Source organism: Danio rerio, chromosome 4, assembly GCF_052040795.2.
Source record: "Danio rerio strain M-AB ecotype USA chromosome 4, GRCz13ab, whole genome shotgun sequence".
In the NCBI taxonomy this organism is placed as follows: domain Eukaryota; kingdom Metazoa; phylum Chordata; class Actinopteri; order Cypriniformes; family Danionidae; genus Danio; species Danio rerio.
In genome coordinates, this window is record NC_141024.2 from 35945892 (window position 1) to 35972500 (window position 26609).

General features: G+C 37.8%; 2 protein-coding genes and 7 non-coding genes across 11 annotated transcripts in view; 7 read left to right on the top strand and 2 right to left on the bottom strand.

Annotated features, from left to right (window-relative positions):
* zgc:173607 overlaps positions 1 to 12034 on the bottom strand; it is an 85664-nt gene extending 73630 nt beyond the window's left edge. The window contains exon 1 of the mRNA XM_088649665.1: positions 12002 to 12034. The gene's annotated coding sequence lies outside the window, so the exon portion shown is untranslated. The remainder of the gene's footprint in view (positions 1 to 12001) is intronic.
* On the bottom strand, positions 426 to 11488 carry LOC141381687 (uncharacterized). Of its 3 annotated transcripts, XM_087249445.1 has the most exons (4): positions 11459 to 11488; positions 10904 to 10928; positions 10492 to 10610; positions 426 to 4194 (listed from the first exon to the last, which is right to left on the bottom strand). In XM_087249445.1, exons 3-4 carry the CDS (start codon positions 10574 to 10576, stop codon positions 3473 to 3475), a joined length of 807 nt encoding a protein of 268 aa, XP_087105571.1. In that variant the 5' UTR covers positions 10577 to 10610; positions 10904 to 10928; positions 11459 to 11488; the 3' UTR covers positions 426 to 3472. The 3 variants fall into 3 exon arrangements, with proteins under 3 accessions (XP_087105571.1, XP_087105572.1, XP_088506841.1); XM_087249446.1 differs by having other exon boundaries at positions 10492 to 10928; XM_088650715.1 differs by having other exon boundaries at positions 10492 to 11488.
* Positions 12035 to 22146: 10112 nt separating the features above from the next.
* On the top strand, positions 22147 to 22228 carry trnal-uag (transfer RNA leucine (anticodon UAG)). Its single transcript has one exon. It is a non-coding gene; the product is annotated as a tRNA-Leu (tRNA).
* Positions 22229 to 22497: 269 nt separating this feature from the next.
* On the top strand, positions 22498 to 22579 carry trnal-uag (transfer RNA leucine (anticodon UAG)). The gene has a single exon. It is a non-coding gene; the product is annotated as a tRNA-Leu (tRNA).
* A 663-nt stretch (positions 22580 to 23242) lies between these two features.
* On the top strand, positions 23243 to 23324 carry trnal-aag (transfer RNA leucine (anticodon AAG)). Its single transcript has one exon. It is a non-coding gene; the product is annotated as a tRNA-Leu (tRNA).
* A 668-nt stretch (positions 23325 to 23992) lies between these two features.
* On the top strand, positions 23993 to 24074 carry trnal-aag (transfer RNA leucine (anticodon AAG)). Its single transcript has one exon. It is a non-coding gene; the product is annotated as a tRNA-Leu (tRNA).
* A 203-nt stretch (positions 24075 to 24277) lies between these two features.
* On the top strand, positions 24278 to 24359 carry trnal-uag (transfer RNA leucine (anticodon UAG)). The gene has a single exon. It is a non-coding gene; the product is annotated as a tRNA-Leu (tRNA).
* A 948-nt stretch (positions 24360 to 25307) lies between these two features.
* Positions 25308 to 25389, top strand: trnal-uag (transfer RNA leucine (anticodon UAG)). Its single transcript has one exon. It is a non-coding gene; the product is annotated as a tRNA-Leu (tRNA).
* A 710-nt stretch (positions 25390 to 26099) lies between these two features.
* Positions 26100 to 26181, top strand: trnal-aag (transfer RNA leucine (anticodon AAG)). The gene has a single exon. It is a non-coding gene; the product is annotated as a tRNA-Leu (tRNA).
* The last annotated feature ends 428 nt before the right edge of the window (positions 26182 to 26609 follow it).

The window sequence follows — 26609 nt, forward strand, 5'->3', positions numbered from 1 at the left end:
TCCTTTTTCTCAACATCCTGTTTCTCATCACTTTTTATTAAATATAATTATTTAATTACTTTTATTAAATTTAATTATTAATTATAGAACTTTGAATTGATTTAACTAATGTATAAATTCACGCTTCTTAATGTAAGAATGTTCAGTGTCCTTGTTTCTCTTTTTGCCTGTCTTTTTAAAATTTGTTTTCAGGAGACACACAAAAACCAGGTCATAGGTCATGGAGATCTCTCTCTCCCTCTGTCCCAGAGGAGAAGAAAATCACCTGTTCTAGTTGTCCAAATGTGGCGGGGGGGACAAGAAATTTAATTAAACACCTTAAACGACAACGTCACCCGGTTATGCCGGGAATAATAATAATTATTATTATATTTAACAGGCACCTAGGTTCGTAGCCAAAGTAGGGTGAGCATGGAGACGTAAAATCAGGAAAAAAGCACTTTATTGAAATACAAAAGTTAAAAGAATAAAAAATTCTTTTTAACATGAGCCTATTACAAAACAACAACCAAAAAACACAACAATAATCCAAAACAATAGAGCGGGGTACCAGCGGAAGTTTGCAAGTGTCCACAACACCAAGGAATACAAACACACACGCACACACACAGCCCCTATGAAAACACAGCAAACTTATTTTACACAGCAAGATCTGTTTAGCACAGCACTCGGTGTATATACACACACACACACACACACACACACACACACACACTAATACAATGCACCCAAGCTGGGTCTCCCCCACCCCCCTATAAGCCAAATAGGTTTCAAAGAAAATACACAGAAGACAGTTACAAAACAAAGAGAAACTATTAAAGAAAAATATGAAAATCACAACCAAAAAGTAACAATTTAGAATAGACCTGAACAAAAAGCGAAAATTAGCAAAAATCACTCGAATGCATAACAAAAACAAAAATCACAATACGAATATAACAATTCAAACGAAAACTATAAAAATCATAATATACAAAAGAAACAAAAATCACAAAATAAAGCTCCGGCAAAACAGCAGCGATGCCACCGCAGTTGTCAGACTTGGTCACCAGTCATTATAGAAACCCTTGTGCACAGTCACCTGTTGTCACAAAGCCACGATTTACAATAAAAAAACTCAATCAAAACTAACAAATGCTCTGCCATACATACCGTACAGATGTTAGAACATGGCCTCACTCTGCAAACATCGGAAGTTATTGGTAACCACTAAATCGGACGCCACCAACGCACAAAGCACACATCAAAGTGCCGGGAACCAGAGCAGGCAGAAAGCACGCCGAACGAACAGCGTCTGGTGCAGAGCAGCTGAGGACCAAACCAGTCAATCCTGGCAACACGTATAGTACAGTTACTACCCAAATATACTGAAATGTACACAAACCGTTACTTTCAACCGGAAGGGTTTACCCATCAGAAAAAAAGACGGCAACACCGATGACACATACAGAGTTACCAAACGTGCTCAACTTTTAGCTTTTCACAGGTCGGAGATCAGCTCATAAAAACTTAAGGTCGACCTAACCCCCAGAAATCATGTCGCCATCCATATCTGGAGTTAGATACAATTCTTTCTTAACGCAAGCATTGAGGCCATCCATATCTGGAGCTAGATACAATACTTCATAGACGCACACATTTAAAAAAATTTTTTTTTTTTTGATGCAACCAATGAGAAATGTTTACCTGGATCCCACCTTTTCTGGACTTGTGTAGAGTATAATTACTGCATTGTTGTACTGTAAGTCAGAGTGGCCTAGGAACTCATTGCGAGTGTTGAAGCTGGCTTCTGCTGTTGAAACTGCAAACTATCTTCAGTAAACTTAACTTATTTATTTGAATCTCTGACTCTGGCTCTTCTTCATCTGACAGACTGGTCATTCTTTGGGTTAAACTGTATACCATCCCTACCGTAGTAAACTAGAACCTAAAAGTAAATAATCTTTACTAATAAAAAATACAACACAGGACAACTGAATGGGCTTTCTAAACTTGAGGCCCTGGTATACTGCAAACTAACTGTCCTGGAGCTCCACCTTATTTGATGTGCGGTGTCTTCCCAGTGATGTTTCTCATTCAGGGAGTCAAGACAGAGAACATCATCCAAAACAACACTAGCTACATGAATACACTGGAGAGTGTGGAGAGTGAGAGAAACACGACACATTTACAACCCCACCAACAACCCCAGTGTAGGAGTGTTGGAAAACAGTATACCGTCCCTCAGCCTTATAAAACATTATTCAGACATGAAAAATCCTGTGCACATGAGAAAATGTTGTGCTGCATTAATCATGTGTGCAACTTTTTGTCTATGTGTTTCTTAAGCCCCTTCCACACATACAGACCTTTCCGGAAAATTACCGGCAATTTTCCGGAAAGGTTGTATGTGTGAACAGGTCCTTTTTGAAAATACCGGTAAATTCGTTCTGGCTATTTTCCGGAAAGAGAAGTTGTAACATTACCGGTAATTTGCCGAAATGCTGCGCTGTGTGAACGCAGAAGGAAGATTTCCGGAATAAGCGCGTGCACGTCTAGAAAGGGCTGACGTGAGACACCTGCTTTAGCCTATCAGAACAGTCAGACGCATTCACATGCGCGCGGTTTATGAGAATAAAAGCCTTTGAATATTTTTTCCAGACACCTTTAGCTGCTAGATGTTAGTCAGATAATGTTTCTATGTTCCTTCTTAATGCTAACTGTGTAAATGATTATCGATAAAATGTTTATGATAATCCGTTGTTTGTTTACCTTCAAGCTTAGCGTGTGCCCGTGAGCGCCCATAGCGCCAGCACACACACATATCATGAACATCTCGACATGCGAAAGTGTTTCCCTATGTTTTCATTAGAGTTGTACTCAATACTGATCCATCCGAAGAGTTTGTAATGTAGTCAAATGTTTACAAACACAAGCGCAGCCGTTTAGAGGTCATTTCTGGTTAATGATGTCAGAATTTACCGGCATTTTGCGATGGATGTGTGAATGCTCTTTTCCGGAAAAATTCCGTAACGTCCTCGCCTGTTTGAACAGCGCTTTTTTGAATATACCGGTAAAGTAGTTCCGGAAATTTTCCAGATATTTACCGGTATCACTGTGTGAAAGGGGCTTTAAGCTGTGCCGATTGAGCGAAACTCTGTTGACATGGACCAGATCTGTACGGTTTCTCCAGTGTGAATCCTCTTCTGTTTTCAGATGTGTTTACCGATTAAACCTCTTGTCACAGTGTGAATCGTCTGGTGCAGTTTCAATTTTGGAGCTGTTAGAAAAGTCTTCTCACACTCAAACACATATCCACTTTCACACCAGTGTGGATCTTCATGTGTTTATTAAGGTTTGCTGATCGGTTGAAACTCTTTTCACACTGAGTGCATGTGAATGGTTTATCTCCAGTGTGGGTCTTCATGTGTTTATTAAGGTCTGAGGAGTTGCTGAAATTCATCCCACACCGAAGCTAAAGTCACACTAGAGTTTAAGCATGCAAAATTCTGTTGTTTGGTTTCTCTCCAGTGTGGATCCTCAAGTGTAGATTACGGGATGATGATTGGCTGAAACTCTTCCCACAGTGAGTGCATGTGTATGGTTTCTCTCCAGTGTGGATCATCATGTGATGATTAAGGTGTGATGAGCAGCTGAAACTCTTCCCACAGTGAGTGCATGTGAATGGTTTCTCTCCAGTGTGGATCCTCATGTGTTTATTAAGGTTTGATGATAGGCTGAAACTCTTCCCACACTGAGTGCATGTGAATGGTTTCTCTCCAGTATGGATCCTCATGTGTAGATTAAGGGATGATGATTGGCTGAAACTCTTCCCACACTGAGTGCATGTGAATGGTTTCTCTCCAGTGTGGATCCTCATGTGTTTATTAAGGTTTGATGATTGGCTGAAACTCTTCCCACACTGAGTGCATATGAATGGTTTCTCTCCAGTGTGGATCATCATGTGTTTATGAAGGTGTGATGATTGGTTGAAACTCTTCCCACACTGAGTGCATCTGAATGGTTTCTCTCCAGTGTGGATCATCATGTGAATCTTAAGTTTGCTTTTGGTTGCAAAACTCTTTCCACACTGAGTGCAGGTGAAACAATTCTTGTCTCTCCTATTCAAAATACCATCAGTCTGTAAATGAGTTTTTTCCTCAATTTTGACATGATGTTCCTCCTCTTTACTCCCCTCATTCTCTTCGATTAGGTCTGAAATATATATATAAAAAAAAACGTTAGTCTTCCTTAAGTCTTAACTCTCATCAAAAGCTGAAAAGTGAAAAGACACTGGAAACATTGGCTTCACACACTGTAATTTTGGATGCACATTAAATGTAAAATAAATCAGATCATATTTTGTTCGGTCCATTAATGTGTACACATTTAAACAGATTTAATTCAATTCATCTTCATTTATCTAGTGCTATTACAATGTAAAATGTGTCAAAGCCGCTTAACATAGAATTTATAGTAAATTGAAACTGTCAGTCCAGTTTTCAGAGTTTCTTACGTAATCGATCATAAGTGATATTGGTCATATTGATAAAACAGATTTGAAAGCTGTAAAGGGCCTGTTTTTATTCGTATTTATTCATAATTACAACAAAATGTTTTTCTAAAATGTGTAAAGCAGACCAGGGCTCAAAATTAACCTTGTTGCTTGGTAGCACCAATGCTCCTAATTTAAAAAATGTAGGCGCATCAACCAAAATTTTGTCGCACCCACCAATTATAAGCACCATTACTACAAGTTTTATACAAACAGATTTATTTATCTGATCAAACATGATTTATTTGAAATCAACACTAATCAAACTAACAAGCAAAAATAATTAAACATGCGTGATGAAAATATGTCTCAACAAAATTCCGGTATCACAAATAAATACGTTTTTATAACATAAATGATGGACCAAAAGATACACGGACCGCTCACCAGCCGGTTCTTCATGAACAGCGATAATAGTTTACTCGGTGCAAGCCCGTTTGTGATGGTTTACTTGGTGTTAAATTTTACTTATAGCTGCCACTTGCACGGCGGACAGCATCTGGCGATTATATGAAGGATTTAACAGAAGCTCTCGCGCTAGATGTGGCAAACAGTTAGCTGAAAATTGACTTTTCATAGCGGACTTGAAGCCAATAGAAGTCTTTTATCTACTCTTCGAAAAGTGTAGATGGTGGAGTAACATTCAGCACAGGATCACTACTAAGATGTGTCGTTATTTGTAACTTTAGATGCCATGGTTACATGGACAGCGCTTTACAATTTTTCGGGGTAGTAGCTCTCCCTGTCATCTTAAGTCAGAAGGCGTTGAGTGATTGTGATTGACAGCTGATATTAACCAATCCATTTCCATTCAGTTCTAGAGCAGTGGGCCAATAGGTAGAGCGCAAAGGCGGGGCAAGCATTACAGACTTGGCTTTGTTTACTGCAGCAAGTTGACAAGACAACTGCATTCTGCGTGAATATCTCCCGAATCTGCGCATGTGCTGAACATTTTGGAGTAAAAACTGGTCATACAACAATTTTTTGCACTCGCACAAATGCTCCCAAATATATTTTTAGGGCGCATAGAAAAAATTTCGGGCGCATATGCGACCGAAATGGTCGTAATTTCGAGCCCTGAAGACAGTGAATACTTGTTCATTCTATGCCTGACTGGTAAGCGCATCAGAAAAAAAGTTCTGGGGTAACCGCTGAACAAACAGCTGAATATTTGCCTCGCAGACATGAGACATACCTGTACAGCATCTGCATAAAGGCTGGATTGTACACCTTTCCCTTGTGTGCTGTTGGGTCATTTTCATCAATTCTGGGGTGATTTTGAGGCTTAATTTGGCCAAAACATTCTCTGCGTTTCAGCAAACGGACTGATATTTGGGGACATATTATTTTGACACATTCTGGGTAAATGCTTTGAAATAAAAATTTTAAAAAAACTCAATACACTCTGGGCAAATTTACTCCCTTTTCATTATTTTCATGGCTGTTTTTTATCAATTGGCCTCTATTATAACAATTTTCTTTTGATTGCAAAGCCATGACAGCATATAATCATTCATTTATGATTGTTGGTGTTTTCTGTGACGACAGTTAACATTGTTTAATTGGTCTCCACTCATGGGATGGCAAAAAGGAAATGGGTGAGAGTATAAAATAAGAGGAGGAATGTTTAATTGGGCAGCATTATGTGGTGTGTGGAAGAAAGAAAAGTTGACTGAACTGTTCCAGTGCGGGGAAACGAGTAGAGAAACCGGGTCGAGACGAGCATTGTAAACTTAACGATTGGCTTTGAGAAACAAAAATCGGAAGTATGTATTGAAGCAACAGAGCAAATATTGCCGTCTTGTTACTGAAGTGCTCGTGACGTCTGTGAACGAGCGCATCACCAAAGACTTCAGTGCAGTGTGTCCTGAAAAAAATCAACTTATCGATTTATCTCGCTGGCATGGAGTCAGCTGCCGAAATCCTTCATCCCACAGTCGACAGTGTCAGAGTTTCCTGTTAGGCACCCGTGGCTGCCACTCACCGGCTGGGTTCATCGATGCCCTTAATCTTCACATCCACACCTCCACATACACCATTCCCCTCTCATTTCCCTTTACCCCTCTGCTCAATGGGTAAGAACCAAGTTTTTATTTTCTTTACCCAAATTCTTATTTTATTTCTCTTGTTTTGTTTTCTCCCCGTATTATTACTATCATTATTACTTTTCCCTGTTTTCAGATCTGATGAATCCGCTGGCCTAAAATCATTTGCATTTTTACCTTTCACTTTCAGTTGAGTTATAAGTGCTGAGGGTTTTGCGTTTCATTATGATTATTTTTATATTGTTTGTTTTGGACTACCGGCCATGTGAAGACGCAAACTGTTGAGGTCCTCACGTGAAACTTAATTTTGTTCAATATTGCTCTTATCCTAAATTCCATTACCTTAAACATACCTGTACTGGAAAATAAGCGTTTAAGTGTCAGAGTCTAGCTGTTCTGAGCATAATTCAACTTTAATCAGGATGAATAAAGACTGAAGCAACCATTGAGAGGCGGAATCCACTACTAGCCTCCATGCTAATGCTAACCCCGAAGTGCAAGCTGCATCTAAGAAAGAGATGGCGCGGGCGAGTGATAACAGTGCAGTACTTTAAGCTATTGATGCACTAAAGGGCAATTTGATTGCTAAAATTGAAGAAAAGGCCATTGCACAGTCAAATGAACTTTGCAATCAAATTGACCAGCTTCGGACAGTTACGCAATGCTGGAGCACGTTCAAAGTCAAGTCAAAGTCAGCTTTATTGTCAATTCAGCCACATGTACAGGAGATACAGAGAATTGAAATTACGTTACTCTTAGACCCTAGGTGCCTAACATATATTATTAATATAAAAAGTAGAGTTTTAAGAAAAAGAAAATCTAAATTTACAATATATACAAAATGTGGTCTAAAAATATATTTAATGTGTAGTCTAAAAATATACATACGGAATAAAAAATTGTAAACCAGAGTTGTGCTGATAAAGAACAGTATATAGTGCAAAAAGACTTGTGGACATGATGATTATGATAAAGTGACAGTTTCATAATATATGTGAATGTAGTATGATGTGTCTAACTGGTAGACCAATGTTACATAAAGTGACCAGTGCAGATGAATGTGTGCATGTGTGTGTGTTTTCATGTGTGTCAGAGTCCAAATGTGCGTGTGGAGGGAGAGGGGAGTGGTGGCAGAATTGGGAGAGGGATCAGCTTCCTGACAGCCTGATGGATGAAGCTGTCTTTCAGCTAGACAGCTAATCTTGCTTCTGTAGTTTTTCTCATCGTTTTTGTTGATGAGACCCACCACAGTTTCAGTCAGAGTCTGTTTTGTCCAGATGTGTGAGCGCTAAGTGAAGTGCAGTGGAGATGGCGTCAACAGTCGAGTGGTAGGACCAATATGTAAACTGAAAAGGGTCCAAGGAGGGGGGCAGGACAGACTTAATGTGCTGCATCACAAGCTGTAAGCTCCTCTCGGTGTGGTGTAAACAAAGTCCAGTGTGTTATTGCCCCATCTTAGAAAGTCTATGTGTTGGTGTATTTTTGGAAACACTTTTTAGGTCTGCGTGGTTAAAGTCCCCAGCCAGGATGAGAAAAGCATCTGGGTGGGCTGTAGGCTGCTCACTGATGTCCAGGTACAGGTCTTTCAGTGCCTCTCTCATGTTGTTGGGATTGGAGCTGGGAGGGATGTAAATGGAGAAAAGCAGTATGGCTGTTTATTCCCTTTGTAGATAAAACGGCCGGCACTTTAAAACCATAAACTTCACCAGTGGCAAGCAGTTTTTGCAGACTACAATGGTATCACGACTGGAACCGCAATGTCCAGAACGTAGTCACTGAGCCAAGTTTCCGTAAACACAAATGCACAACAGTTCTTTTAAGATGAACAGTCTTTTAAGATGAACAAAGTAGACGGCTATAGTCCAGTTTGTTGTTTAGCGAACGTACGCTCGCTGGAGGAGGGGATGATGGAGGGGATAGCAGGTTTGTGTGGGTTAGCCGCTAGCCTAGTTCAGATCCCCCCACGCTTGCCCCTCTTCTGCTTTCTCTTGCCTCCATTGTGGGCGAGGTGTTGAGGTGGGGGTCGGAGGATGAGTAGGCCTCTGGAGCAAACGGAGATTTTGCAGCTCCTCCGTGTCTGCGGAGTTTAACTTGTAAAGTTTGGTTCTGCCGATGTCGAGCAAAAATTTTAGACTATATGTGCGCTTAAGCACAGATAAACGGGGCGAGGACGAACATGACAAAGAACACAAAAACAATGTCTTGTCGGAAAGAGAAAAGCCACAGCGTGTGCACGTACCTCCATCTTGAAAAAAGCAAGAAAGGAACTGGAAGAGTGGTTAACGCCAGAGTGGAAGCAGCGAAAGAGCGAGTGACTGGTCTGGAGCCTGTGTTGGGTGGATACTCCGACTCTCTTACTACCCTGGAAAAAGAGTTTAGTATCGTGAAAAAAGAAGCTGGCTCTGCTGAGACCAAAGCCAAGATCTTGAGGAAAGGTCTACCCGCTCAAATCAATCTCTATGCAACAAACCAGTGGACGACAAGGAACCGTCACGCGCCTTCGTGATTAAATCCCACAACTTTTCCGAAAAAGAGAATATTTTGAAGAAAGCCATTGAAATGAATGCAATCACGACAGTACACTGGGCTGTCAAAGACAATACAAATGTTAATGTCACTCTCCGGTTAACTTTTAAATAACCACTTTAGCACATGTTCGTTGTTATTTCTAGCTCTCGGAAGTATGTTTTGTCAATAATGGTGTAGCTTCGTAGTAAAACATTAAAAGCTGTTTAAATGGTTTTGTTTTATGCGTGAGATCCCACATGGTCAGCTAGTTAAGAGTGGGGGTAGCTAGAAGTGTGTGCAAGTTTACGTGCAAGGTTTCAATATTGTGTTGTTTCGTGTTTATAAGTGTTTGTGTGATCACTCTTTTTTTTTCTCTCTCTCTTTTTTTCCTCTCTCAAAGTGTTGGCAATCAGAGTGGAGTCAGTCATTAGAAAGATAATTCACCCAGATCAAACTGGTTTTATTGTTGGGAGACAGTTATCTTACAACCTTCATCGCTTATTTAAATATTATTTATTCACCAAAAAATAATACCAATCCAGAGGTCCTAATTTCCTTAGATGCCCATAAGGCATTTGATAGAATAGAGTAGATCTATTTTTTTTACAGCGCTTAAAAAAAAAATTGGTTTTGATCCTGGATTCTGTTCATTGGTTAAAATTTTATATTCCAGGCCCCAAGCATCCATTCAAACAAATAATATAATTTCTAAAGGCTTTCCACTCTCTAGAAGAACGAGACAGGGCTACCCTCTGTTTTTTGACATTGGCATCGAACCTCTTGCAACCGTATTAAGCAAGGAATTGCAAGGAATTTTCAGAGAGCGACACGAACATAAGTTCCTGCTATATGCGAATGATCTTCTTTTCTGTCAATTCCAGATAAATGTATTCCAAAAGCTTTTACAATAATTTCAGAATTTGGAAATGTTTCTGGATACAAAGTCAATCTTTCAAAGAGTCTCCGTTTCCCTATCAATGATAGAGCACAGCAAATTTCCTTCCAATCCTTTCCATTTTCAGTAAGTCCTGATAAATTTGTATAGTTAGTGTGACACGCAAATACAAGGATTTGTTCAATAATAATTTTAAAAGGACATTAGTGCCCAAGGACATTTTTAGTACTCAAGGACACCTTACAAACAGTAGAAGAACAAGAAAAGCAACAACCTTAAGAAAGTAGAGAAAATTGGAGACTAATAATACACACAATAATGACAAAAGACCTGAGAACAAGCAACAAGAAAGAAACTCATTCCTGTCTTTCAATGAGTGCTTATGTGCATTTAGGAGAACTAGGCAGCACACTCAGGGCTGCAAGATGGATTTAATTTAGTATTCTTATTATTAAAATATCTGAATGAGGATCAAATGACTGAGTTGGTCTTTGAAAATGAAAATTAACCTGTTTGTTCCTGCAGATCTTCCTGTTTGACTGTGAATGTTTCTTCAATCTTCACATCTTCACTCTCCTCTTTAATAAACGCCATCTTTATAACAGTGTGGAGATCAGTCGCTTTTTCTCTGTGTTTGGATAGAGGTAATGTTGGTTTTATATTCACACTTTCATTCATTTAGAAGTCTCTATATTGTTTACTATGTTACTTTGAATTTTCGATTGGAATTAGCATGCAAGTGTGACTTGAAAACAACATTGACACTGTTTATTTGACTGTAAACAATGTTGTACTTTGATAGTCATTGGCTGCTAATATGATTTCACTACTTTTCCAAATAAAGAGTTTGCAAATAATACTTTAATGAAATTATATTATTAAGGAAAAAGTCTGAATGTGCGAATATAAAACCAACTTTACCTCTATTGTGTTTGGACACTTTATCCTGTTTAAAATGAACAAAACAATGAACATAAACAAAATAACTTCTCTTCAACACTTGCTTCAACAGTTTCTTTATATGAGAGTCATTAACAAACAGAAATCAGATAAGTTGGATCAAGAAACAATAGCCACAAATCAGCTGATTACAACTAGTACTCGATTTCTTATATATAGTGATGTATACTTCAAATAGAATGACATTATGCTATTTAATCAATTAATCTTTCATTAAAACACTTATTACACACTTTTACTTTATTCAAGTATATTCTTAATTGTTTTGTTTGTTTTATTCATCTTATTGTCTGTTTATAGCACTTTTTTGCACAAGATAAATTTCCTCTCGGGAACAAAAAGTTTATCCTATCTTTATTAAAAAAATAGACCTCATTACTGTGAGTTTTAGTAAATAATACTACGTTGTATAAGTGTTAAAATAATATTGTCAACAGGTACATAAGTTAGCACTGAATGAAAACACTGAAACTTTAATCAATCGCTTTATATAAGGCTAAACGCTTTAAAACAAACCTTTCTCCAGTTGAATCACAGCGCGAGAGCGGCGCAGGCTTATGACGTCACAAGTCACGCCAAAATAAAAGTCTTTTTTTTTTTTTTTTACCTTTTTTGCCACTTACTCTTAGTCATGAGTCATGACTTATTATATATAGTTTTTCTCTGCGCTTGGGCATTTTATCCTGTTAAAAATCAACAAAGCAATTAAAATGTTCAGTTTAAAATGAATTAAACTATGAATAGAAACAAAATAACTTCTCTTCAACAGTTTCTTTATATGAGAGTAATTAAAAAAAATAAATCTGGTAAGTCCAAGCAAGAAACAACAGCCACAAATGAGCTGATTAAAACTAGTACTCCATTTCTTAAATATGGTGATGTAAACTTAGAATGAAGTGAAATTTTGCTATTTAATAAATTAAACCTTCATTAAGACTCTTAATACACGCACGTTGTTCAATAGTCCTCTTTACTTTGAGTAAAATAGTATTAAGTTGTATAAAAGTTTAAAATAATATTTTCAACAGCAGGTACATCATTTAGTATTGGATGAAAAACCTGAAACTTTAATCAATCGCTTTATATCTGTGTAAAAGCTTTTAAACAAACCTTTCTCCAGTTGATTCACTTTTTTTCAATTAATGCTTGAACTGACAATACAAGAACATCATAACAAAGTCACACAGATCTTTAAAAAGAGCAATAATTTACATAGTCATAAGAAAAAATATCTAAAACCACATACAAATACAAATAATACCATTAGAAAGAAAGGGAAAAATATTAATACAATTAAAGTATTATTATTAATAATATAAATAATAAAATTACTAAATTAAACAAATGAATGAAATTAGAATGACACATTTACAAATAACTGTAAGGAAAGCAACTAAAATCGAGAATCTTCTTTAAATACATCTGCATAATATTTCAGGAATCTTAGATTTTTTTTTAATTCTTAATAAGATAAAGTGATTTTAGGAGGGAAATAAATTTTCAACAAACAAGTAGTTTGACCGTTTTCAGACATTTATTACTCCTAGTCATTTCTCACATAGGCAACTGAATCTGATATTCTAAAACGATCACAAAAACAAGTGCACTTCTGCATTGAAGAATAAGTTCAACAGAATAGTTGTATTCAAATGTGTGCAACCAATGTTATTCCACTAAATTAATAAAAATCAATAAATCACATTAATAAAATGTATAAATGAAAAGACAGGTTTATTTACCAGTTGTGCACTCACAATGCAAGATTTCGTTTCCCTGGGTGTTAGTAAGGATATAGGACTCTTCATTGCCCATTGCCAAATTGACTTTTTCTAGAATGTTGGCCACATTTGCCTCACACTCAACAAAGCGTATCACCACTACCCGACTTGAAACCAAGCGTCCATCTTCAATTTCAGAGATGTGTATGGATCTAAAAAAAAGTAATGTTTGTATTAAAAGTTAACCTTATTTTCAAAACAACCTATTAATAAATGAAAAAAAAAAAAAAAATAAATAAATATATATATATATATATATATGAATATGCTTATTATTTTAATTAGTGTATCTCCACAGACACTTTAAATGAGTACTATTTTAAGGGGTTACCTTTGAAATGATCTTTGACTCTGACTTTGACTACCAGCTCTAGGTGGTGGTGCAAAGCGTGTTGCTGGTGAACTTGAAGTTGTTTGACTAAATAAAAAACTGCGCTGACTCGTAGCAGTTTCAGGTTCGCAGCCATGAACTTCATGGTGACTCCTCTCCACTAAGTCCAAGCTTGGGAAAACAGCAACATTTGAAGAGTCTGTAAGGTACAGACTGTCTGTGTTTACCTAAAACACAAAATAAACACTTATGACTCCTCCCCATGCAAAAAAATTTTCTCCAACATTGATGGCAGAATAGGGTATATTCGGAAGTATGCAGAAGGACTTTTTTTTTATTTTTAGTAACCTGGGTCAAATGAGATTTCAATGGAGTTTAAACACTGGCCTGCTAATCCTGACAGGTGTGTACTTGTAAACGGCTTTTCATCTCATTTTACACTTCAAACAGTAAATGAATGCTGAAGTCTATTTAACTGATTATCTTTTATCTATTAATTACATTAACTGGAACATTTCACTGGAAGTTTATCTTGATGGAAAGAAACACTAGCTGTGCATACCCTATTCTTAAAAAGAACATTTTCTTAACCCTCAAACGTATTTCATATTGCAGCCCATAATTTAACTAGCATTGACACCATAGTCTCAGGTGTAATCCCATTTCAAAATATATATTTTTCCTAATTTCACATTTTTTATATAAATTATGATGAAATAAACACTTACTTGTGCATATTTTTTCAGAATTAAAAAAAGACTTATTCCTCTTATTCAGGAATGAGCTGTAGTGATGATTTTCATACTACATATTCTCAGTTATACTGTCTTTTAATGTGAAAGAAATAAACCATATGTGACCATTCCATCAGTTTAAAACTTCAGTTTTAAGGTAAGTATTTTTAAAATATTTTTGTCATATTAACAATGTACAACTTTAATTTAATTAGTTTCAATGTAATGCAATTTTAAGAATGAATTATTTGATTAATTCTTTTGAAAGTTCAAAGAAGTAGTTTAGTAAAGGTTCAGTCTATATTTTCAGTAAAAATATTTTTGTTCAGATTTTTTGTAGACCTATTAATGAACCAAAGCATGATTGTTGCTTATTCTTTTAATAGTCCGTATTCATATTGCCAATTTAACAAATGTAACACTTTAAAACAGTTTACATTTAGTTCAGTCACATGTTTCCCTGTGATGGGTTGCAGCTGGAAGGGCATCCGCTGCGTGGAACATGCTGGATAAATTGGCTGTTGCTTCTGCTGTGGCGACCCCGAATTAATAAAGGGACTAAAAAAAAGAATGAAGTTCACACATCTAAAACCAACATGGCAAGTCTATATAAATATATAGACTACCTGTATTGTCTTGGTAGCAGTGGCGGTTCTAGTTTAAATGGCACCCTGGGTGAATCCACCCCAAACATACCATAATACCCCATCCCCAATATAAATATATATTTTAAATATATAGATTTAAAATAATTATTAATGACAAAATTAAATATTTTTTATTATTTTCAATAAATATAACAATTTCTTTAATATCATTATTAGTATACAACTATTATTGTAAATAAATAACAGAAATCAATCTTAAATGTAACTGAAAAACTATGTAAAGACACAACTGGAGTGATATTCAAAGACTTTTGCATGAATATTAAAGTTCTATAGAATACAAAGAATATATGTTTTATAGAATTATCTGTTGTCTTACACACAACTTATTGCTGATAATTAATGTTATAATGTCTTGGTTACCTCCCTGACTCATTATTCCTCATTTTTGCTTCATAGCCATATGATATAAACTTCAGCTTTGTCGACTTGCATGTGGACGCATATAGGGGATCAGGATCAGGGGCCAGTTCCATAAACCAAGCTTACAGAAAAAGCCAGGCTTATTTTAGTAAGTCAGGTTTATTAATGTCCGATTCTTTTTCATAAATCAAATTTACGATAGTTCAAACTCGGTTACTCTGGCAACTTATGCTGGGAAACTAGCCTGATTTACTCTCAGGTCTTAAGTTAAAGCTTAATCAAGGTCACAATAACCTTCACCTGCTGTAATTTGAGGCCTTTTTAATTGACTTAACCTCCTAATAATGATTACAACTTTATAGTCACTTAATAATATATATATATATATATATATATATATATATATATATATATATATATATATATATATATACCAAACATCTTTAATACATATTAAACAAAAAAATTAATTAAAATAAAATACAAACTACAACATTTCAATTTTAGAATTCATATATATTTTTGAATCACTGATTCAAAGGTTGCATATGAGAGGCCCTGATCGACGCACAGCTTTAATTGAAACAAAGTGAACGCACACATTCTTATATTAATTTCAACAAGCTTTCAAGATTAAAAATATGAGAGAAATATGGGAAAATACCTAATAATAGGATATAATGAAGTGAAGTGTCTGTCGAAAAGTTTTGCGAGGGAAGGGCAAAACATATATTTGGGAGAGACCGCAAAACATTTTTGCGAGGGAATGCAAAAACTTTCAAAAATATGTTTAACTATCACTCAGTTTTTTTTTCTCCCACCCATTTTTTTCGTCACTATAACATCCCTTCCGGGTCTCCGTATAGATATTATTGTAAATCATCCTGTAGAAATTTTTAATTTAAAAGAGATATCAGTGATGGATGTACTTAGCAATATGTGTGTGTGTGTGTGTGTGTGTGTGTGTGTGTGTGTGTGTATACATACTTTTTCCCCAGGAATTCATTGTGCAGTCTTAAATTTAATCTCCCTTTTTCTATGAAACTGTTAGGTGAAGTGTTAAAGTTAAATTTGATTTTTTATGATTGTCATTATTTTGGACTTATATTTGATCCAATAGGTGATTGCTGCAATTGGTGAGGATGCATCATCTTTTAAGAGTAATGCGAATGTCCTGCGTATCAAGTGAAATAAGGTGTGTGACCCTTTATTAAAATTACCCTTGTCAGTGAGATCACACATTTTAAATCAGTTCTGAGTTTAAATGAAAAGTTTAATGTCAGTATAAGCCAAAGTGTAGGATCAAATGACTATTATAAATGTTATGACTATTGTAAAAATATTTTAATTTTCAAGCTTTGTGGTGAACACGTATGTGCATTCAAGCTTACAACTATTTGTACAGTGATAACTAAAGGGAAATGGCAACAAAGAATATTAGATAATGTTTTTAGTTAAAGTGAATCCCTAATTTCCTTTTTGTTTATTATAGTCATGGTGAACCTGACTGAATGCATTCATCAACCATCTCCAACCAAGTCAGAGCTTCAAGGGCAGCTTGTGCTAAAGGTGCATGAGCTTAATTAAGAAAAAAAAAGCATCTCCACTGGCCAAAGTCTACAAAAAGCAAGAGAATAGAAGTTTGCAGATGATACTACAGGTATTAACATAAAACTTACATAATAATAATTTTGCTAGATCAAAACCTTATTTCTTGGATGGGATCATTAAGTGCCTTTTCAAGCTGCATTTAGCAAGTTCAAACTCATAGGCCTTATATACAAACCCTTTATATAGAGAACATTCCTTAATGTTTTTCTTTAAAAAATGTAATTCATAAAAATACATCAATATCTTTTATTCAGCATTTGCTAAACGTTCCAATATTTTTTTCTTTATTTTAAAAACAGGTCCTTTATTTTATTTAATTATTTAAGAGTACTTCATTATTTGTCTTGTTTATTTTAGGGTGTCACGGTGGCGCAGTGGGTAGCACGATCGCCTCACATCAAGAAGGTTGCTGGTTCGAGACTTGGCTGGGTCAGTTGGCATTTCTGTGTGGAGTTTGCATGTTCTCCCCATGTTGGTGTGGGTTTCCTCCGGGTGCTCCGGTTTCCTCGACAAGTCCAAAGACATGCGGTACAGGTGAATTAGGTAAGCTAATTTGGCCATAGTGTGTGAATAAGTGTGTATGGGTGTTTTCCAGTGATGGGTTGCAGCTAGAAGGGCATCCGCTGTGTAAAACGCGTGCTGGATATGTTGGCGGTTCATTCCGCGGTGGCGACCCCAGATTAATAAAGGGACTAAGCCGAAAATAAAAAAAATGAATGGATGATTTTATTTTGCAATAGATTCTGACTTTCGTGCTGCTCTAATTCTGCTCCCCCATATTCTTAAAGAGATTTTTAATTAATTACACTGGAAGAGGTTTGGGTACTGTTGGTTAAACACTTTGTAATACTCTGATAGATGTTATGCAGTTCTGACAGATTTTACATTGTTTATTGATGTCTTTTTTTCTTTTCACAGTGGGATGATGATGATGCTCCATACCCAACTCTACAGATGGTTGAAAGTCCTTTGCAAAGTGTTGGAGAATAGGAGTTTAAAGGCATTATTACATCCTTCGCTGTTTACTGTGTTTTCAACTTGGCTTATCCACACTACATAAAGAATGCAAAGGATGAACATCAGCAACTCCCCGAGATGGAGCAACACTTTAAATTTGAACAACAGCAACGATCAGTGCAGCTGTCCGAGAGAACTGGTATTGCTGCGTCTGCATCAAACAGCAATGCTTGGATCTTTGCATTTACTTTGGTGCATGCGTTTCGAGTCTGTGCATCAGTGTTTTAAGACTAGCAGCTATAGACATTTCAATAACATTGCCCAAATTAACTGAGAAGCACAAGATGAAACAATGCTAAGAATTTTCTCCGCCCAACATCCTTGATGAGATTGACACATTCAGGTGTTCAAATTGAACTGTTTTCGTGTGCATGTGAGACCGCTAATGGAAAAGAAATTACTCTTTCCTAAAGAAATACATTTTAAATGTCAATACTGCACTGGTTTCTGTGTGGCAAGTTTTTAATACTGGTGTTGTATAATTCATATTTCCATGCAAATACAGTAAGAGTTTGACTTTGAATGGGGTGTTATAAACCTAGACAGACGGACTTTCAGGCTCTTGAAATATACTCTGCTGATAAACTGTTTCTTAAGAATTTTTAGAAATTTTAAATCAAATGTGTAATACTGTTCGATCAAAAGTGTTTTTGAGATCTAAAATGATAAAGGGTATACAGTAAGTGACATGTTTTAATGTACTGTATGGAAAAAGATTGCTTTGAGATTCTTGATGCTTTTAGAAAAATGTAGAATGCAGTGCACTAGCAAAAATGTACTTTATGAGGTCTAGTGCTGTTTTAGAAAAATTACTTTGTTACATTGTTAAAAAGGCTCAGTGAAATGGGATGTACTGGTGTTAAAAAATATAATATTAAGCTTTTTTGCTGTTTCATAAAATGTTTTAAAATGTTTAAGCAGCTATTTTTTAGGTTTATGCATCTGGTATGACATTGTGAAACTTTTCAAAAAACTTTCATCTTCTAAAAAGGTGACAATGTTATTGTTTTGAATCTTTCAATGTGTGTTTGTGATAAAATGTTACAGGTATAAAATTACAATTATCGTGCAGTTTGTACTCATGGAAAAATATTGCTTTTTATTCTTTTAAAATGATGTAATGTTTAAACATTCATCCCGTAAAAATGTTGATATTTAATGTTTAATAAATGTGATATATGAAATTTATTGTGTATGGAGTACAAATCTGAAATGAAAGGGTACAAAATTCATCCCTATGGAGGAGAAATTGTACCTTTTTTAAAGGTACATTATTGTACCATAGCCCAAGTAAGGTACAAATTAGTCAGCAGAGGTACATATTTGACCCAGGAAGGTACATACTGCTAGGGTACAAATATGTACCCATGTGAAAGGGTACAACAGGTGTACCCTTGAGGGTACTGCCCCAGTGACAAGCCATTGTACCCCAAAAGGTACAAATTTTGCACATTTTTTCTGACAGTGTAGTAAAACAAAATTTGCCGACATAAGATTTAGTAACATCAAAAGACGATGCATCAGAAGGATTGTCTTATTAATACCTCTAAATAACATATATGAATACCATGTCTCTGAAGGAATTGAACCAATAACAGTTGAAAACTTGCTGGGTTATTGAGATTTTGTAATAAAGGACTTCATTGTAAGAAAAGTATACCATCTTTATTATATAACTGATTAAACAAATAATTTTGCTGTCAAACCAATAAAAAAAAAGAGATTTGCATTTGTATGAACTGTCTATTATTCCAAAATAACAACAATGTAGGGATAAATCATGCTTATAGATTAATGACCATGATGAGCACTTGTTTGTGGAAGGCAGAAAGCTTAACTGGAGTTTTGTCTATATTATAGTTACTCATCAAAATAAACCATAGACCACCAGTCTTTAATGAAACATAATAATCTCCGCTTTGAAGTGCATTCAGCATACGAGCGTACTCCCGCATATAACTTGAAATGGCATTCAACCCCCTTTAATATTGTCATCCATGATTTTCCCTGTCCTTCGTCTTTCGGGAGATCCTGTTCATTAAAGTAAGAGTGTCGTTTTTGAGTTGGAGCAGCTGGGAACGCGGCAATCACAGCGATGAGATGACCCTGCCATTCTTTCTTGCTCCGTCGCATTGAAACCGGATGTTGTGGTACACTGCTTCGCTTACCGGAACCAGGAAGTGTGAAAAAGGCCTATTATATACAATAGTGATGTGACGTTGTGCGCCGAGGCTTCGAAGCATGTATCAAAAAAACGATACATCTCGCAGTGAAGCAGTGTACCGGAGCTTGATTCGTTTTGCCATCATCACGTGATCAGTGACGTCCAAAGCTTCATTTTCGCCTATACCCACGTGACTGCTTCGAATTTTGATTCAAAGGTTTAAACATCCTCATAGTAAAGTGTATAGCGAGAGAATTGGCGTCGATTACATACATTTGTTTCAAAGCACTGCACCAGTCCCACACACCAGTAATTAAACTAAAATACAATAGTAATTTTTAGTAATAAGGTTTCGAACCATACTAAAGTGTATTAGCGTATTTTTTACGACTATCTTTAAAGAAAACCCACCGCATATCGTAGTATTGTGTTTAACAGAGACCATCTGGTGAGTGCGACCCTGAAGCATCATTCACATAGCCTCCTACAGCACTCGCGTCCCAATCGGGAGACGCTGACTCGATCCCCGCTTGGAGCAGGACTGATTGTATTATGATAAACTTTTGAATACCTTGGATTTTACTACAATCATCAGTTGTGTAATGTAATATATCTTGTGTAAAAACTACAGTAATTGAGTAATTTGTTTATATTGCTGTTTTTGTATTACTACATGAATGAGTTGGTCAGTTGTGAACATTTGACATTATGGCAACACAGTGCTTTCACACACTTTCACCAGAAGAGGTCCTCATCGAGCTCTGATTTAGAAAGCTTCGAGTAACGAACCTTTTTCCGATACAATTAAGTCGAGCGCTTCACTGGTTCAGAAAGCTTCATTTCACCATCACTAATATACAATCGATTATGAAAACGATTGACACGTAGCTCCGCAGAAAGAAAGATGGTTCGTTTTGTCGCGCGCACGAGACAGGTACCCCCTGCAGTGAGCTATGGAAGTAAATTGCGCATGCGCCAGAAGCTTATAAGGCGCATGCGCCAACAAGAAGGGCACGCATCAATGCAAAACTAAGAATTTTGTATTAGTTCAACGAAATATTTTAAGTTTTTCACATTGAAGCACCATATTTGTTGAACAAACTAACTATTATTTGTCAGCATTTCAAATGAAAATATTTAAATTCAGTTAACTTATTAATCTTTGTTCAGAGGACTTTTTGAAAGTTGGCGTTTTTACAGTGTATTGAAGAGAATGAAAAAGAAACTGAAAATAGAAAAATAAAAGTTTTTTTAAAAATGGATGAAGATAAGATTAGTATCAATGATTGTCCTATCAAGATGTTTTATACATGTTTGTGTAACACTGTGTTTAAAAAACTTAAATCAAGAGAATTTTGGGAAAAGTTATTTGAAAACTTTGATACTTCAAATATATGGAAAAATGTAAGATCAATTTTAAAAAGTCCAGCATTGGAAAACTTAGATTTTATGTTAAGACACAACTGCATAATGACAGAGATTATCTTTAAAAAGATTGGGGTATCACAAGATGATTTGTGTAAAGTGTGTTTGGAAAAAAAGGAAGGTGTGTTACACCTATTTTTAAATTGTAAAAAGAGTGATTTTATGAAGATGTTGAAAACAATGGTGTGCAATTTTCTGTATGATGAAAACATTATTTTAGAAGAATGGGATACACTGTTTTTATTTGGTTTTAATGGGAAAACAAAAAATAAGTTTGCTCTTAATTATATGTTGACTCTTGCAAGATTTACAATATGGAAAAGAAGAAATATTATGAAACAAAAGAAAAAAAATTCCATTGGTTTTGTTGTATAAACAGATTGTGACTGAGGAAATAATGGTTATATATGACTATTGCAAAATGTATGAAAAGATGGACATTTTTGAAAAATGTATTACAAAAAATAATCCATATATTGTACAAACTTGGACTGGTTTTAAAGTTTTCTTACCTGGAGATTTTTAAATATTTTATCTTTTAAATATTTGTATGTATAAATGTCATGATTGTTGATGATGTATTTTTTAATGAAGAAAAAAAAAAAAAAAAAAGCTTGAATCTGCTCAGGAGCAAGTGTCTTTCCCACGATTAGATTGCAGCATCTTAACAAAGTCTGCACTGGAAGTCTCTCTTTGCCATTGCTCCTTTTAGCAAGAGCACCCTATTGAAACAGGAACAGTAAAGATTCACAATTAGAGTAGTAATACTCTATAACTGGATTTGAATATAATAACAACAACAAGTCTGCTGTGATGGAATCAGTAACTTTCACTCTTTTGTGAAATAACAGTTACCTTGTAATCAGGTGCTTAAATGCATCACAGCTGGCTGCCGTAAGGAGAAGACTTCAAATGCCTTGAGGTGTGCTCAAATAGAGACAGAACTGTGGTTGACAGGAAGGTGGGAGTGCTTCCTAAGCTGGTATTAAGGAGGTCTCTTTCTTTGTGGAGGAGCTCCAGCTAGGCATGGCTAAATTGAACTGATTTCCCAGAGCTGTTGCGTTACTTGAAACAAGTTGGTGTCGAAACTGCTCAGGGAAAGCAGCGTTGTAAGGTAGCGTGGCCGAGCGGTCTAAGGCGCTGGATTTAGGCTCCAGTCTCTTCGGGGGTGTGGGTTCGAATCCCACTGCTGCCAGATGTGGTTTTAAACGCGGCCAAACTGTTTGAGTGTGTGCGCGTTCGCAGTGAAGGCTGGAAGTGAGAGAGTAAATTTAAGTCGTCAACTAGTCAGTATAATGTGTTCTCTGAAACTCACGGCAGACTCGTTGGTGTGACAGCAACACATCCCAAATGTAGACTCCTTGGCCAAAGTTTAAGGGCTTCACTAGGAAGCTCTGCGTCTTCTCTGCTGTTTTGCTTCCGTAAAATTGGGCAGAAAAGGGACCACTGCATAGATACATCTAGGGTAGTATGGCCGAGGGGTCTAAGGCGCTGGATTTAGACTCAAGTCTCTTTGGGGGCGTGGGTTCGAATCCCACCGCTGCCAGATGTGGTTTTAAACACGGCCAAACTGTTTGAGTGTGTGCGCGTTCGCAGTGAAGGCTGGAAGTGAGAGAGTAAATTTAAGTCGTCAACTAGTCAGTATAATGTGTTCTCTGAAACTCACGGCAGACTCGTTGGTGTGACAGCAACACATCCCCAAGCTCGAATCTGCTCAGGAGCAAGTGTCTTTCCCACGATTAGATTGCAGCATCTTAACAAAGTCTGCACTGGAAGTCTCTCTTTGCCAATGCTCCTTTTAGCAAGAGCACCCTATTGAAACAGGAACAGTAAAGATTCACAATTAGAGTAGTAATACTCTATAACTGGATTTGAATATAATAACAACAACAATGTGGGGTCTGCTGTGATGGAATCAGTAACTTTCACTCTTTTATGAAATAACAGTTACCTTGTAATCAGGTGCTTAAATGCATCGCAGCTGGCTGCCGTAAGGAGAAGTCTTCAAATGCCTTGAGGTGTGCTCAAATAGAGACAGAACTGTGGTTGACAGGAAGGTGGGAGTGCTTCCTAAGCTGGTATTAAGGAGGTCTCTTTCTTTGTGGAGGAGCTCCAGCTAGGCATGGCTAAATTGAACTGATTTCCCAGAGCTGTTGCGCTACTTGAAACAAGTTGGTGTCGAAACTGCTCAGGGAAAGCAGCTTTGTAAGGTAGCGTGGCCGAGCGGTCTAAGGCGCTGGATTAAGGCTCCAGTCTCTTCGGGGGCGTGGGTTCGAATCCCACCGCTGCCAGATATGGTTTTAAACAAGGCTAAACTGCTTGAGTGTGTGCGCGTTCGCAGTGAACGCTGGAAATGAGAGAGTAAAAAAAATTTAAGTTGGCAACTAGTCAGTATAATGTGTTCTTTGGAACTCACAGCAGACTCGTTGGTGTGACAGCAACACATCCCCAAGCTCGAATCTGCTCAGGAGCAAGTGTCTTTCCCATGATTAGATTGCAGCATCTTAACAAAGTCTGCACTTGAAGTCCCTCTTTGCCATTGCTCCTTTTAGCAAGAGCACCCTATTGAAACAGGAACAGTAAAGATTCACAATTAGAGTAGTAATACTCTATAACTGGATTTGAATATAATAACAACAACAATGTGGGGTCTGCTGTGATGGAATCAGTAACTTTCACTCTTTTGTGAAATAACAGTTACCTTGTAATCAGGTGCTTAAATGCATCGCAGCTGGCTGCCGTAAGGAGAAGACTTCAAATGCCTTGAGGTGTGCTCAAATAGAGACAGAACTGTGGTTGACAGGAAGGTGGGAGTGCTTCCTAAGCTGGTATTAAGGAGGTCTCTTTCTTTGTGGAGGAGCTCCAGCTAGGCATGGCTAAATTGAACTGATTTCCCAGAGCTGTTGCGCTACTTGAAACAAGTTGGTGTCGAAACTGTTCAGGGAAAGCAGCTTTGTAAGGTAGCGTTGCCGAGCGGTCTAAGGCGCTGGATTAAGGCTCCAGTCTCTTCGGGGGCGTGGGTTCGAATCCCACCGCTGCCAGGCAGTCCTTTTAGGATGCTTGAGAATGACCTCTCTGTTTGAGCAAACAGACTTGCGAAGAGATACTGCATGCTTCCGCTCACATCCAAATGTAGACTCCTTGGCCAAAGTTGAAGGGCTTCACTAGGAAGCTCTGCGTCTTCTCTGCTGTTTTGCTTCCGTAAAATTGGGCAGAAAAGGGACCACTGCATGGATACATCTAGGGTAGCATGGCCGAGGGGTCTAAGGCGCTGGATTTAGACTCAAGTCTCTTCGGGGGCGTGGGTTCGAATCCCACCGCTGCCAGATATGGTTTTAAACAAGGCCAAACTGCTTGAGTGTGTGCGCGTTCGCAGTGAACGCTGGAAATGAGAGAGTAAATTTAAGTTGGCAACTAGTCAGTATAATGTGTTCTTTGGAACTCACAGCAGAATCGTTGGTGTGACAGCAACACATCCCCAAGCTCGAATCTGCTCGGGAGCAAGTGTCTTTCCCATGATTAGATTGCAGCATCTTAACAAAGTCTGCACTGGAAGTCTCTCTTTGCCATTGCTCCTTTTAGCAAGAGCACCCTATTGAAACAAGAACAGTAAAGATTCACAATTAGAGTAGTAATACTCTATAACTGGATTTGAATATAATAACAACAACAATGTGGGGTCTGCTGTGATGGAATCAGTAACTTTCACTCTTTTGTGAAATAACAGTTACCTTGTAATCAGGTGCTTAAATGCATCGCAGCTGGCTGCCGTAAGGAGAAGACTTCAAATGCCTTGAGGTGTGCTCAAATAGAGACAGAACTGTGGTTGACAGGAAGGTGGGAGTGCTTCCTAAGCTGGTATTAAGGAGGTCTCTTTCTTTGTGGAGGAGCTCCAGCTAGGCATGGCTAAATTGAACTGATTTCCCAGAGCTGTTGCGCTACTTGAAACAAGTTGGTGTCGAAACTGCTCAGGGAAAGCAGCGTTGTAAGGTAGAGTGGCCGAGCGGTCTAAGGTGCTGGACTTAGGCTCCAGTCTCTTCGGGGGCGTGGGTTCGCATCCCATCGCTGCCAGGCAGTCCTTTTAGGATGCTTGAGAATGACCTCTCTGCTTGAGCAAACAGACTTGCGAAGAGATACTGCATGCTTCCGCTCACATCCAAATGTAGACTCCTTGGCCAAAGCTGAAGGGCTTCACTAGGAAGCTCTGCGTCCTCTTTGCTGTTCTGCTTCGGTAAAATTGGGCAGAAAAGGGACCACTGCAGCAATTCATCTATGGTAGCATGGCCGAGGGGTCTAAGGCGCTGGATTTAGACTCAAGTCTCTTCGGGGGCGTGGGTTCGAATCCCACCGCTGCCAGATATGGTTTTAAACAAGGCCAAACTGCTTGAGTGTGTGCGCGTTCGCAGTGAACGCTGGAAATGAGAGAGTAAATTTAAGTTGGCAACTAGTCAGCATAATGTGTTCTTTGGAACTCACGGCAGACTCGTTGGTGTGACAGCAACACATCCCCAAGCTCGAATCTGCTCAGGAGCAAGTGTCTTTCCCACGATTAGATTGCAGCATCTTAACAAAGTCTGCACTGGAAGTCTCTCTTTGCCATTGCTCCTTTTAGCAAGAGCACCCTATTGAAACAGGAACAGTAAAGATTCACAATTAGAGTAGTAATACTCTATAACTGGATTTGAATATAATAACAACAACAATGTGGGGTCTGCTGTGATGGAATCAGTAACTTTCACTCTTTTGTGAAATAACAGTTACCTTGTAATCAGGTGCTTAAATGCATCGCAGCTGGCTGCCGTAAGGAGAAGTCTTCAAATGCCTTGAGGTGTGCTCAAATAGAGACAGAACTGTGGTTGACAGGAATGCCTTGAGGTGTGCTCAAATAGAGACAGAACTGTGGTTGACAGGAAGGTGGGAGTGCTTCCTAAGCTGGTATTAAGGAGGTCTCTTTCTTTGTGGAGGAGCTCCAGCTAGGCATGGCTAAATTGAACTGATTTCCCTGTGCTGTTGCGCTACTTGAAACAAGTTGGTGTCGAAACTGCTCAGGGAAAGCAGCTTTGTAAGGTAGAGTGGCCGAGCGGTCTAAGGCGCTGGATTAAGGCTCCAGTCTCTTCGGGGGCGTGGGTTCGAATCCCACCGCTGCCAGGCAGTCCTTTTAGGATGCTTGAGAATGACCTCTCTGCTTGAGCAAACAGACTTGCGAAGAGATACTGCATGCTTCCGCTCACATCCAAATGTAGACTCCTTGGCCAAAGTTGAAGGGCTTCACTAGGAAGCTCTGCGTCTTCTCTGCTGTTTTGCTTCCGTAAAATTGGGCAGAAAAGGGAACACTGCATGGATACATCTAGGGTAGCATGGCCAAGGGGTCTAAGGCATTGGATTTAGACTCAAGTCTCTTCGGGGGCGTGGGTTTGAATCCCACCGCTGCCAGGCAGTCCTTTTAGGATGCTTGAGAATGACCTCTCTGCTTGAGCAAACAGATTTGCGAAGAGATACTGCATGCTTCCGCTCACATCCAAATGTAGACTCCTTGGCCAAAGTTGAAGGGCTTCACTAGGAAGCTCTGCGTCTTC

Excerpts from the sequence above, each read along its gene's own strand:
- LOC141381687 (XM_087249446.1), bottom strand. The coding sequence starts at position 10,660 with ATGAATGAAAGTGTGAATATAAAACCAACATTACCTCTATCCAAACAC. Across the intron at positions 4,195-10,491 it reads AGATCTGCAGGAACAAACAG|ACCTAATCGAAGAGAATGAG; the intron begins GTTAATTTTCAT and ends TATATATTTCAG.